The sequence below is a fragment of the Lissotriton helveticus genome, chromosome 1_1, assembly GCF_964261635.1.
Source record: "Lissotriton helveticus chromosome 1_1, aLisHel1.1, whole genome shotgun sequence".
Taxonomy (NCBI): domain Eukaryota; kingdom Metazoa; phylum Chordata; class Amphibia; order Caudata; family Salamandridae; genus Lissotriton; species Lissotriton helveticus.
Genome location: NC_136057.1, coordinates 1,399,986,558 through 1,400,000,370, shown reverse-complemented (window position 1 = coordinate 1,400,000,370; position 13,813 = coordinate 1,399,986,558). Strand labels below are relative to the sequence as shown.

Sequence of the window (13,813 nt, the reverse complement as noted above, 5' to 3'; positions counted from 1 at the left end):
CACATGCACACTTCTAGCTCCGAAAGGCAAAAACAAAGATGGCAGGACCAACAACGCCAAAATAAAGGACTCGAATCCAGTGTAATAAACTACGTCCTCTGTTTATTTCCAAAAATATAAAGTCTCAAGACGAAATATTCCTGATAAGACGCTGGTTAGAGACGATACAAACAGGTGGTTAGGGTTAGTGATTACAAAGTGCTATTGGGCACGATTTCTGTAAAGATTTCGGTTTTGCGATCTTCTCCACGCTGACATTCTAATTTGCAGCGTTACGTAAAAGAACACCAAGTTTTCTCAACAAATGTTGTGAATATACATTTATATCATAACACAGAGATGTATGTACCGCTTCCCCGGCATTTCCGCTGCATCCCTGAGCCTGTGCATGCATTTAGAGCCCCTGCGCTGTCGGAAATACACTCCACGCTCTTTGTATGACACAAGACTATCAGAAAATGTTGAACTACCCTCTTGCAAATTCCCCTGAATCTTGTTGCAGACCCGAGCAAAAAAATGCATTTTCATTAGTATTCGGAAGCCCCTTTTGATTCCATCAAGGCATGAAGACTTTTTATCAGCTCATGAACGAAAGCAGAGGAGATTCTAGAAATCATGTCTTGTTTGAAGAATAAAAGATGGGCACCTTTTATTATACATAATATATGTATACACAGGTTAACCCCTTCCCTTCAGGTCAGAACGGCCATTTGTCCCTGTATTGGACTTTCATGTGATACGTTGATACATTCTGGGTGATGTAAGCTTGTTTGGCTTCCTTTGAACTAATTACATGAACACACCTGAGAACAATCATTTGTGAATGAAAAGGTCGGGACTGGAGACAGTGTCCGTAATGCTCTGAAGTGAGGTGGTCACCCAATGTTACAGGCATTTTGAAAGGGGATATTAGAGGGTGATAATTAAGAATAAGATTAGTATATTGAATACTATAACATTTAAGAATTGGTGGTTCCTCTAAGGAGAACAGCATTGAGTGTACTGAATTAAAAGTGCCCACCTTTAATTCCAAAAGCCTCCAACTTAGGTGGGTACGCAGGGTGAGGCACACAGAGGAGTAGGCCAGGCCATGTAGAGTATGATCTTTTTTCAGTCATCCATGTTTTTTTAATGTGGGATAAAAACACAAAGAAAGTGCTTGCAACTGGAAAATGTAAGAGTTCTGGGGGTAAGTAAGGAGTAGTCACATTTACTTAAAGAAACATCTGTATGAAACAGGTCGTAGTGTTTTGGCAGCGGGTTCTCTCTTCCACGGCACATCGGGAATCTGGTGAAGGCGGAGGGCCGAGTGTTTCTTTTGTAGGGGTTAGTGAACAAAAGGAGTGGGCACCAAAACGGGTTAGATGACCCACAACAAGGGTCCCATGCCCCCCGGTGAAGGAGGTGGTGCCCTTGATAGTGTTAGACATGTCTTCAGCTGGGTCCCTGAGTTAGATGCACTAAATGCCGTTAGTGCCACGAGGTAAAGGAAAATCACTTGCAATCCCTACCGTTCATTTTTTTTCTTCCAACTCACTGCTGTTCCGGGAGCCCTAGCTATTAAATCGCTGGCTATGAGCTCCCCCTACTGCACTCAATAGGCATCTACTTATTCATAATTCAGATTAGTATTCAAAAAGGCAAAATTCAGCAATGATGCTGGCACTTTTTTCCCCTGTGTTTCTCACGAGCACAGAGTCACACTTGTGAATCCCAGATCTGCAGAACTCACCAGAGCACTGCTGACCCCCTCCCTCCTGCATGGACAAGCTATGGTTTTATTTTATTTCCCCCATGTCACCAAACACTTAAAACTAGGCCCAGGTGATTTTTTTAAATAATGCTTACATACGTTTAGGATGTTCATAGTACGCAAGCTACGGGGAACTCCGAAAACAATGCCACATAATTACGCGATGCTCATGGCAAAATGGTACCACAACCGTGGAATAAAGTGAACAGCCAGAACAGTAGCGACAGTTGCTCATGCCACTTGTGTTCTTTCATGCTATATTACCACGTATATCAAAAATTGACAAGAGGCACATTTTGTGCTAAAATATAGCGCTGAATGATGGATTTGCAGGTCACTTAATTACACGTAATTCTGTCATTTTTCCAAAATTTCATGCAATTACACAAAAGTAAATTACATGGATTTTGCACACCCTTACTAAAAAAAATATACCAATTATAACTTTCTGGTTAAAATCTAATCACTCAGGGCTTGGACCAGCGCAATAAACTGAGAACCATGCACATTTTCACTGATTAGCTTACCATATGCACTTTTCCACAACAGCTACATATAAAATGTGCCTTTTCGAGGTTGGCTGCAGTGCGACTTTTCTTCTATTTCTTTCTGCTTTGTTAATCATTTTTGTGTACTTTTTAAGTGAATACTCCATCACATGCACTTTCTTACAATTCCCCACATACCTTTCTACAGTCTGTAAACAGTGGCATCTCCTCACCTCTTTAAACAGGGAAATGTGTGTACCTTTCCAATCCTACCGTGAACCATGTGCCTGTTACTACACCCTCGAGTTGCTCCATGTACATCTTTCCACATTTGTAACAAGTTAATTCCGTGCACCTTTTCACTAATACACCGATGTGTACAAAAGCAGATTGGATTGGTGAATTGAAATTCATTTACCTTTCCACATTAGTGAATGATGTGCGCCTTTCTATTCCAATTTATTACCCATGTGCATCCTAGCACATCTCACCAGAGAATCACAAGCATCTTTCTGCAGGTTTGAATACTGAACCATGTGCACCTTTCCAAGTTTGTGACTAGTGAATCATGGGTCAGATGTACTACACTTTTTAGTGGTTGCAAACCCTCAGATTCGCAAAATCAGAGGGGTTTGAGTGCCAAAAACATTATTTAGTATGTACTAAAACAATTTTAAGAGTCAGTAAAGTTTTACAGATTCCTAAAATGGGTTTAGAGATGGATACCAACCAAACTGCAATTTGGAAGGAGCGCACGGCGGAGATCCTTTCCAAATTAAGATTCAGTAGCATTAGTATCACTGGTTTGCGACTGGAATTCTGGTCATACACTATTGATAAATGACTCCCAAGTTGGGGTGGTAATTGATTTGCAAAGTAGAAGTGGTCCCCTTTGGACCTCTACCCCTGTGAGAATTGGGTTTGCAGTTATAAGAGTAGAAAAGGCAATGGTCCACATTAGTATTTATTTAAAGCATGCCCATTTCCCTTATGGAAATCAGGCTGCTTCAAAAAAATAATTTTTCAATTTTCAAAAGTAATCACTGGGATTGTGATCTGCTGACCTTTGTTGGCCACCATCCATGTAATTGCAATCACTCAAAAGGAATCGCAATTTGTAACCCGCATAAGGAATGTTAACTAGGCAGGTCGTTTTGCGACCCCCTCTAATTCAGTATTTTACTAACTGAATTATCAGTGCATAGGTTTATTCACAAAATAAGACACTGGTGGCAAAAATGCATGCTCACACTTTACAATCACTAATTGTGACAAGTATCTTAGTACACATGGCCCCAGCGCCCTTTCCAGTTTTGTTAATAGTGAACCAAATGCACATTTCCACATCTGTGAATTGTAGAACAATTGCGCTAGTCCACATCTTTGAATAGTTTACCTCAAGCACATCTGCATGCCTTGGAATGCTAAACCACGTGCAACTGTCCACAACAATGGACAAAAAACCATCCACACGTTTCACACCAGTAAACAGAGAGTTACATGCACTTCTCCACACCCTTGAATTCTAAACCAGAGGCACCTTTCAAGCATGTGAGAAGAACATGCAGTTTCCATGCCTGTGAAAAGTGAACCTTGTCTACTTTTCCAGGTCATTGAATGACTGAAGCCCTTGCACTTATTCACGCCTGCCTACGGAATAGTTCAGAAGCCGCAAATAGGCAAGTCAGCATTTCTCTCTCTCCGTGTAATCATGCTCTGGATGTTGAGCAATCACTGGAAGTTAACATTTGTGTGTCCGATTGCAGGTAAGGCCATCCAAGCCCATTGCACCTGACCAAATGTGTGGTAAGGATTGCATGGCTTCCTTGGTTTGTGCGGGCTAGAGTGGTAGACACCAACAGATGTGCTGAGCTTGGCGATATTGTACGAGGACAAGCTGTATATTAATGATACATAAACGAGGTTAATGTATGAGATGAAGACTGCAGGAGGGGCCCTGACAAAGGGTGAATGAACCAGGACTAGTGTGAAAAGGGAACAATGTAGGCAAGAATGATAAAGGTGCAGAGTGGAGACTGCCAGTGTATGAATAACAATAACCAGCGAAGAAAAAAAAAGATGTAGTGCGTTGGCACCAGCAATATCAAACTTACTGATGCAGGGGACAGACTCCATGCACCCACATAGAAAGTGAAGCCCAAAATGCAGAAAGGCACATGGCCCAAATGTGAGACGGCGCCTTCTCGTAGCATAGCGTGTATCTGTACCAACTGCAGTTATCTGCCAATGCATCATGACTCCCCAGACCTGCAGTATTTAGCAGAGAATGAAGTAAAAGCCCATAAAAGCACATGTACAACACATGAGTGGTGGCTTTTGATCACGGTAGAGGGACCCGAAGACATGAGCATGTCTCAGCACAGTATGCTGCAAGAGAAAGTGATTGTAGAAGGGCATAGCGGGCCCAAGCCTCTTGCCAATCACAACAATATATCAATAACACTGTCAAAAATCATATCTTGTAGATGCAGAGCTTCAACAACCTTATACATGAAGGAACAGGTGTCCTGGGACACAAACAACATCTGGGTTACTTGGTGGCATGCTCTCCTATTCAGAATCTGGCACCGTCGAAACGTATACCCTTTTGTGGTCATTAGTTAGCTAAAGGCACGTCATGAGTAGCAAAAGACAGGAGCAACACCAGAGGCCAGACCTGTTTTCTGTGTGCATTAGTTAAGGCGCAGAAGTTAAATACCATGCTCTGCCTTTTCTCGAATCTATCTCTCTAAACATTTTACGAGTCTTATTTTGATGTGATGTCCATGGGAGGGGGTGCCAATGAAGCTGCAGCATGATGCCAGCAGTACTGTCAGTGTACCATCGGCAGAGTCTTGTCAGTAGCAAACCAGCATCTCTAGGTTTGGAGAGTGTTACCTGCATCTGTAGTGTCATGATCACAGGTCCGAATACGGAGGCACGGCTACAATAGTGTTTGTGGACAGTATTCAGACATCAAGGTATCACCATAGCTTCACTGCCATCTTGTTAACATCACCGGCACTAAATATCCTGACCTCACAACTGCATCATTAACAACATTTTTGCACTGCCACCAGGGTGTTGAATTCATGGCTATCATTATGGTCATGACTTTGCAACATTTGTGCACTCAGACGTCAAGACATCACTGCAACATTGTCAGTAGTGTGTCAACAATGCGGGCAGCATCCTAGCATTGAGGCACCACCAGTATTTCTGAGCTGTCAATAGCCTGTTTACATTGTGGCAGCATCCTGGCAGTACCAAAGTGGCATGTCCACACTGAAACCAAAGAAGAAAAAGCAATTTTCTTGACCGCTGTCCATTTCACTTCCAAAACCACCAGCAGTGTAAAGAATCTAATGATGACTGCCATGTACTGGGGCTTTGTGGGCGGGTGGACAATGCCACAGTGCCTCATGCAAAGTCCGCTTAGGATTGTCACGTAAAGAAAAAACGTAATTCCCAAGAAACCTTCAGACCCACCCACTTAATGGCAGAATAAAGCACACAACGTGGAAATAAAATAGGTTCATGCTGCAAATGCATCCCACCACCGTAGACTGCATGCCTGCATCGTGCGCAGCGTGTCAGCATTGTGGGCAACATTCTGACATCAGGGCATCATCACGACAATGTCAGCAGCATCAAGGGCTGCAATCTTGTGTAAGGGCCTCATATCGTCTGGACGATAAAAAGCAGGAAGCCCCATACTCCTGGAAAAGAACCCTATGAATGATTGGAGCACTGGCACGTGTTCACTCAGCTTGGAGGCACAAAGCTAAGAATAAGATCTCATGGACGAAACATCCAGTAGGTATGAAAACACCAAGAGCCAGGTAAAACTTCCGCAAAAAGTCAAAACTTAACAAAGAGTCAGTATTTCCGCCAAACTCTGGAGAGGAGTTAAAGCCTGAGCGGAATCCAGTTCTGCCCCTCGGTCTTCAAACATGTGTAAACAAAAGAACCGATAAAACTCTGCTGACTACAGTTACATTTCACCTTTGTAACAACCTGGGAAAATATACTGTCCAATTTAATGGCAGCGAAATGTCTATTCGGGCACTAGCCACGCACCTCTCAACCCTGTGTCCCATGCCCACTCACCACATGTTGACACCCCCCTTGTCTCTGTGATAGAGTGCCTGCCTCGTAGGTCGTCGGCTACAAATGTGTAAGCTGGCATGGGCCTAGCTAGTGTTTGGATGAATGACTTCAAATGAGCTGTGGGCCCACGGGGCGTCGGCCTCTCAGTACTCAAGAGTCCTCAAGTTTCCCAAGTCCATGTGTGGGAACTCATCAAGTCCAGATTTATTCTTTGCCTTTTTCAGAATTGTCTTGATTTTATATTGGCATCAACAGGACTACACACTCCAGAATGCAAAGGAAAATACCAGGACTAGATGAACAACTCATGCTTGGATCTAGGAAACTCGAGATCTCTGTACATGTTTGCCACCCATCCCCTCCTTAAGTACGAGATGAGGTGTGTGAAGTGTACTGATCTCACATTTCAACCTTCGTCAGTATGAGATGAGGTGTGGGAATTTGCATCTCAATGTTGCTGCTCTTTCCTGTATGATGCAGGGTGGGAGTACAAGCACCGCTCAACATTACTTCCCACCCACTGTTCAAATAAAATTGGAGTTCAGGAGGAATGGGTTTCTAGCTCCTCACTATACACTATACCTCTGACACAGGCCCGGTAGTGATGTATTCTCTATACAAAACCCCCTGGCGGTTAGTTGTCGCATCAACTCTCTCTATTTCAGTCTTCACCCTGGTGGTCCCTTGAGATCCCAGTGGAGGAAATGCTAACATTTTAGCACGTATATTTTGTTTCTAAAGATGTAGGACTGAAAACTGTGCATTAGGAGACTGATGTGTACTGTCTACGCACTGTGGCTCTAGGTGCGGCAGGATGCTGTATGCCCAAGCCTTTTCAAACTTTGACTGCCTGCCTAGCATAGACACACCCTATAACGAAGGTTGCTCTGCAGAACTGAAGCCTCTCACTGAGACGCAAGGGACTGTACCCTCATGCCCCTAGGCCCAAAAGATACCGTATCGTCTGAGTACTACATATATATTGCTGTACCTCATCTCTACAATAAGACTTACTCTAAAAATAAGGAAAAGGCCTTTTCATAAGTAAACAAAAGTGTTTGCGCTCTTACAAGGTAAAACATTGGACAGTGGTGGGAGTGAGCCCGTATGGAGTTAGGGGCAGCCCCTAGGGGCTTTTAAGCGATACAGAAATGTGGTCTTACACTCCAGACTATCGCCGTACCAGCACAGAATGAAGCCAAGCTTCACTGTGGGCCGAGCAATACTTGTGAATAAAGCTAGAGACGTAGTATCAGCAGGTGCCAAGACAACAGGTGCAGCAAGGATAGCAGAGGTGCAAGCTTCCCTCACACACAGAACAAATACAGTTCAGGCAACAGCTGTACAAACCTCCTTCACACTGGGGTACAGCTGGACACCAGCTGAACAAGATTCCTCGCACATATGAACAGATGCATCCGACACAGCAGCAATATAAGCTTCCCTCACGCACAAAACAGATACAGCACAAGCTGCATAAGACAACTTCACCTCACCCAGCAAGGGTACAGCACAAATACAACGGCATGCTTCCCACACATTTAGAAATTATACAGCTCAGACAATAGCCATTTCACCTCCCATCATTTTAAAATGGTATGGGATGGCCCACAACAGTGCACGCTTTCTAAACGTCCATGTCATGTTTGCAGAGGCAGTGCAAGCTAAACATACAAGGTATAACATGATGGTAGCAGCACAACCCTCTCTAATACACATCGCTGCCTTTGGAATGTCCTGTGACTTTTTCTTAACTTGCCTAAAAAGTCTGGGGGATTTCTGCTATAGGCAACAGATTCTATTGCCGGTTGTCTTCAAATTGTTTCATGCCAAGCTCCCCTGCAGTAAAACATTATTTGCCTGGGCCCCCAACTGCTAAAATGTTTATCGGAGTGTGCTGAATACTGCCAATGTGTTTATAGTCCATGTCATCAAGGACACTAAATTATTTCCACAAATTAATCATTTCAGGTGTGTTTGTCCAATTGGTTCAGTTTAAATGAACCAAGACTATAAATCTCAGAATGCATTAAGTTGCAAAACGAATGATAAGAACTGGTAAATTGAGTATGTAACAACATAGAAATATTTGCTCAACTTGGAAAAGATGATTTACTAATTTCCTTTTACATATCTCACACACAAAGCTCATTCCCATCTGGGAAGTCACAAGGCAGCATGTCTTTGTCCACCACCAGAGGAGGCATGGGATCAGGTGGGTTTGTATGGGAGACTGGGATCCCTGTATTTCACTAGAAGACTAAGAGACATACACCCACTTGGGAGTGCTTCTTGTGGGACGGGTGTCTTTATTCTAGCAGGTAAGTGCTCTGCTTCACAGAATGGCGCATACATAACCTATTTAGTGGCAATAACAGCTCTATTTAGCAAGCAGACATAGCTATGAGTCCTCTTCCACTCCACAGTTCAAAAACCTCTGCTGTATGCTTACTGATTATCGGCAATAGAGAACCTTCCCTGAAGCTGCCCAGAGTTAGTGAGAAGATGACAGTCCTCCTCCTAAATGTATCATGCAATATTATATGGTCCCTTCGAAGTGTGGGCTATGGAAAGGCACTGACCCACCTGTCTAACTGCCTAAGTTTCTAGGTAAGGTGACGGCTATGAAAGACAACATCCCATTGTGGCCTGGAGAGTTGACCACGTCTCAAGGCCTAGGGTAAAAAAAAATACAGAAGCACAAAGCCCAAAGAACCCTACTCCAATTTTTGGGAAAAGCCATGAAAGGTCTTCTTAAACCAGGGGGCCACTTGGTATGAGAAGTGAAACCAGACGCAGGAGGGAAAGACAAGTTTCTCCAGAAGGGGAGTGACACCCTTCTCCAAGTTTCTTTAAGCCAGGAAGGCTTTTTCGAGGAAGAAGTGAGGAGCAGGTGGAGATCCTACAGGGCCTCTTCTAGGAGGGCCACGTAGGGATTCTATAATCAGGATGATACTTGCTGTGTAAAGTGGAATATGAGGCACAAATTTGAACATGTTTATTAAGTGGTGTTAGTCAAAAAATCCACCAAGCCTTGAAATGCAAAGAAGGCTTCAGTGCGGTGCACGGGCTTCTGATGTAGCCAAAGACACCTAAGAATATCACAGTTGAGGCAAGAAGAAATGAAATAAGATTTTCCAAGGGTCACTTGACCTAGCTGTGCTCTGCCAAACTATAAACCTACACGGTTACCCAAATGAAAAGGACCCTGATCTGCCAATCTGACTGAGACCAAGATCTTCCCATTTCTCCAACAACTTTCTCCCTTTAATATTGAACTTCGACTCAGGCTAGTTGTTAACGTTTTGCCTTGAGAAAGTGCCAGTAAGGGCCTTCAGCTCTGTTCTAACTCTGTCCTTTACATACCAAAGCAAACACAGAACTGGCCAGTGGGTCCCTCATCAGGGAGACTGGTATCTCTGCTACAACCTTAAAGAGAATTACGTCTGCAGTTTGGTACTTCTGAACCTGGCCCCTGCTAGCCTAGAGATTGTGAAACTTCTAGTACACTGACACCTTGAGACTGTTTTTTTTTTTTTTTTTAAAGGTCTCAAGAAGAAATGTTCAGGAACCTGTAAATGTTGTATCAAAAATCCACTGATAGGTGGCTGTATTCAAACTCTTTGGGAAAATGTTTTGCCAAGATAGTAACTGCAGGAGGACCAATACCTGAAAGGTCATTTGAACTTTTACTTCTTAAACATCCCTCTTGGGCACATAATGGGAGCTGTACATCTACCACGAGTATTCCAGTAAGACATTTAATATTTTAAGGGTTTAGATTTTATGAAAATACACTTTGGTTTTATAAATGGGTTGTTTGAATTTCTAACTTTCTTTTGAGTTTACATACTACACTAAATTTCAAAAAGAGAGTTGTGGTGTGCTTTGGAGTCACTGTCTACAACATGTGCAGAGACCACTCAGCCTGATTTAGCAGGAGACTCGACAGAGAGCTTTTTAAGGAAAGTCATTCCTACTACCTACAAAGGACTGACTAAGAATTGATGCAGTCAACAGAACTGGTACAAGAGGGGTCAGATGCACGAACAATTTGCAAAAAGGCAATACAGGTTACATACATATATACAAACGCACACACAGAACTGATACATCCCTGGTAATACACACACACCCACACACCTTTTACAAGACAGGACTTGCAGGCTTCGCTCACAGACAGCAAGCTCAGTACACACACCACACGCACAGCAACAATCTGGTGAAACACAGGCCATGCAACCTTCTTTCATACACGCAGAGCAAGTACACATGGAAACCAAATGTACACCCAAACACCTTCTACAACTCTGGGCCATACAGGCTTCTCTCACTTACGCACAGAACATATACACATCATGGTCTAGAGCAGTGCAAGCAGCCATCCACAAATATATACAACCCAGGAAGGACAGGCTAGCTTCGCATAATCGAAACGTGTACAGAAAGCTGTGGAACCTTCATTCACACACATTTACAGAGCTGGCATCTGCAGTACAGGTTTCCCTCACAAAGTAATGGCACCCATAGGAATAGTTCACACTCCCCTCATATACATGATGGTTACAACATAAAAGAAGTGAAAGCTTCTAACTGGAAAGGTACAGCTGTAGCAATGCATACCGCCTTCACACACGAAACACGTACAAGAAAGGAACAGTACAAGCAGTCTTCACACAAAAGGTACAGGGCAGGCAGCTGTAGGGCAAGTTTCTCACACACAGAGGATGTACCGCATTGGCAGTAGTAGAGCACGATCTAGATACAAGCAGAGCACGTGTAGCGGGGTCACCAGCTGTGCAAGTTTAAACACACAGAACAGGCACAGTACGGGCATCAGTGGACTAAGTATAAATTACAGATACAACACAGGCAGCAGCAGTGCAAGCTACAACAGCGGGGAGCTCTACGATACACCATCCTTGTTGTCTGCATGTGTCAGGGATTTACACTGTTTGCGAGTGGGTTTCATTTTATACACCTATTCAATTCTCTCCCTCTCTGCTGACACTGCCAGCGAAAGCTGTTGCCAGGCCTCAGCAGCGAGAAGTGACAAGTCATTTGTCGGTAGTGCTCTGTCAGAGCACCTTCCACAATGATAGTCTCAGTAGACTGGCCAAGCTCCTGCGACAAACTTTGCTACCACGTAGAGTGGACAAGGACTAAACAATATGCCAAAGTGTAAAGCCAACCGTGGCCCTCTTAGAGACAAACAAGTAATTGTAAAAGCAGCAGAAATCTTTCTATCTTAAAACCGCTCCCCACACGCAAGTGTCCAGGCCTTCTGCCCTCAGCACGTTTGGCTCAGATTAGTCGGCTCAAGCCTATGACATCACCTGAATGTTTCTTTTGCCCTGTTTTTCGGTCTCTTGCAAATGAAATCCTGAGGTCAGTGGTCGCCATTCCGCAATGTCCATCGCAGTTCAGGAGGGGATAGCAAGGGCCCCAATGCTTCTTCTTCGCTGTAATCAAGGGTCCTCAAATGTATCAGTCAGAGTGATACAGCCCTGTCTTCCGTTGCGGACGGTCTTTGCTCACCACCTTGTAGAATCCACGCAAAATCTTGTACATCCAGACCACGTTGAGCACATCCAAAACTATGCAGGACACTATCCAGGCCACCTGTGGTCCAGTGCCAAGCCTCTCAAAGGCTTCAGTGCCAAAGGTGGCAAATGTTGTGCGGTAGTACCAGGGGATGACTGCAATGCGGACTAGGAAGAAGACCACCGTCATGGCGAAGCCATTCAGTAGCACTGGCCACGAAGACCGCGGCTGTCCAACGATGTCGAAAAACCATCTGCGAATAAATAGAGAACAAGCACATTACACATTCATAGTGTCCAATAATCACAAGTTCAATAAAAATGATATGGAGTCTGATTAGGCTTGGGGGGGGTGTTTTAAGAATACCCATGTTGTACAAAATAGCAGAGATTACATTTTAAGGGCTGTTACAGGAGTCAAGAAAAGCAAGCAGTGAGTATTACACATCACTTGTTGAAGTTTGTGACCATCAGACAAAAAAGGGCTGATTGTTGTGTCTTCCCACCCTGGAGTATCCAGAAGGCGAGAAATAGCTTTTTAACATTCCAGCATTGGTACCACTGGTGAACAAACCCTTAAAAATGACTTAATCGCTACTTAAAACCAACATCAATCACATCTTGGATCCTTTTCATGCTTCTGCTGTCACATCTGAGCTCTCGTATGCTTGGTAATTCGTTTCTTGTTTTAATTTTATATTGTGCGTGTTTTTTATTTATTTAAATAAAGGCCCCTTTTGTTTTACCCACATGTACAGCATTTTTGTCATGGGCTGTTTTTCAAACAACATACTTCTAATGTACTGGCAGTAGGTGAAAAGAGGGGTGCCACACGTTCAACTCTTCTGGTAATTAAAATGCCAATTTACTGGGAATTCCTTCTGGTCCTCTGATTGGTCTATTCTTCTGGTTTGAAATGTAACAAATTATGGACACTTTAGATTAGAAATCTTGTTTTCTGCCTTAGGTCACGTTTTCACAGACTTGAAATGTCCTATGTGACTAAATTGTTGTGTGTAGTTAACTGTTGACTGTTTGGCATGATTGATTATCAGAACAAGCCTACTTTAGATGATTGTCTTTTTGTAAATACCAAATGTACATGTGACTTCACCATAGTAACAATGTTTTTGTTCTTTCATACCAGTTGTGATTTTATAACTTCAGTATGGATCAGTGAATATTTGAAATTGTATATTTACATCATATCTGTTAACTAAACATAAATAACGAACGCTGCACTTGTACGTATTGTTTGGTGTGCTCCTAATAAATCCGACATTAGATGCAAGGAGGACCATGGTGTATTACTCAAGAAACCACAGCACCGTAAAAAAATAATCTGTTTTTGTGCCTTATGCAAGCCAAAATAGTGGTTTATCAGTATCAAGCATACTATGGCTAGCTGGATAGAGAATACCCTATCCAAGCATACTACAGTATTGCAGGCAAGACCCTGCAGCAAAGGCCAAGGGCACATTCTACAGGGAAAAAAATGGGCAACCTAGCCTATCAAATGTCTCTATCAATGACATTTGTAGGGAAGCAATGGCCTCCTATTGGCCTAGTGGAAAACAGGAGTCTTTTCACAATAAAAAAGGTTACATCTGCAGGATTTGTCATGTTGGTCACAATTTACAATTAGAAGCGTACTCCTTTTGTCTCTATAATTAACAATCAATACTTTAACATGAACATTACTATGTGGTCTTTGCTTAGAGACACCAAACATTGTAGGCAAACTCAAAGTATACATTAACATGAAGACTAAGTCTACCTCTTGAACACCAAGCTTATACTGTGGCCAAACCTAAAAGGGACCTTTGTACCAAATGCCTCCCTGTTAAATTTGCCAGAGAGTTCACTTTGCGAAACGCAAAATGTAAAGGCTGTTTCTATAATAGCGGTCATAAAGTTCT

General features: G+C 43.1%; 1 protein-coding gene and 1 long non-coding RNA gene across 2 annotated transcripts in view; one reads left to right on the top strand and one right to left on the bottom strand.

The window, feature by feature from the left end:
* The window catches only part of LOC144826043 (uncharacterized), a 766,049-nt gene that overhangs the window by 664,800 nt on the left and 87,436 nt on the right, over positions 1-13,813 (top strand). The window lies entirely within an intron of this gene.
* LOC144826035 (TLC domain-containing protein 4-A-like) overlaps positions 83-13,813 on the bottom strand; it is a 159,253-nt gene continuing 145,522 nt past the window's right edge. Inside the window, exon 7 of the mRNA XM_078684329.1 lies at positions 83-12,148. Coding sequence (XP_078540455.1) covers positions 11,839-12,148 — 310 coding nt within the window. The 3' untranslated portion in view covers positions 83-11,838. The remainder of the gene's footprint in view (positions 12,149-13,813) is intronic.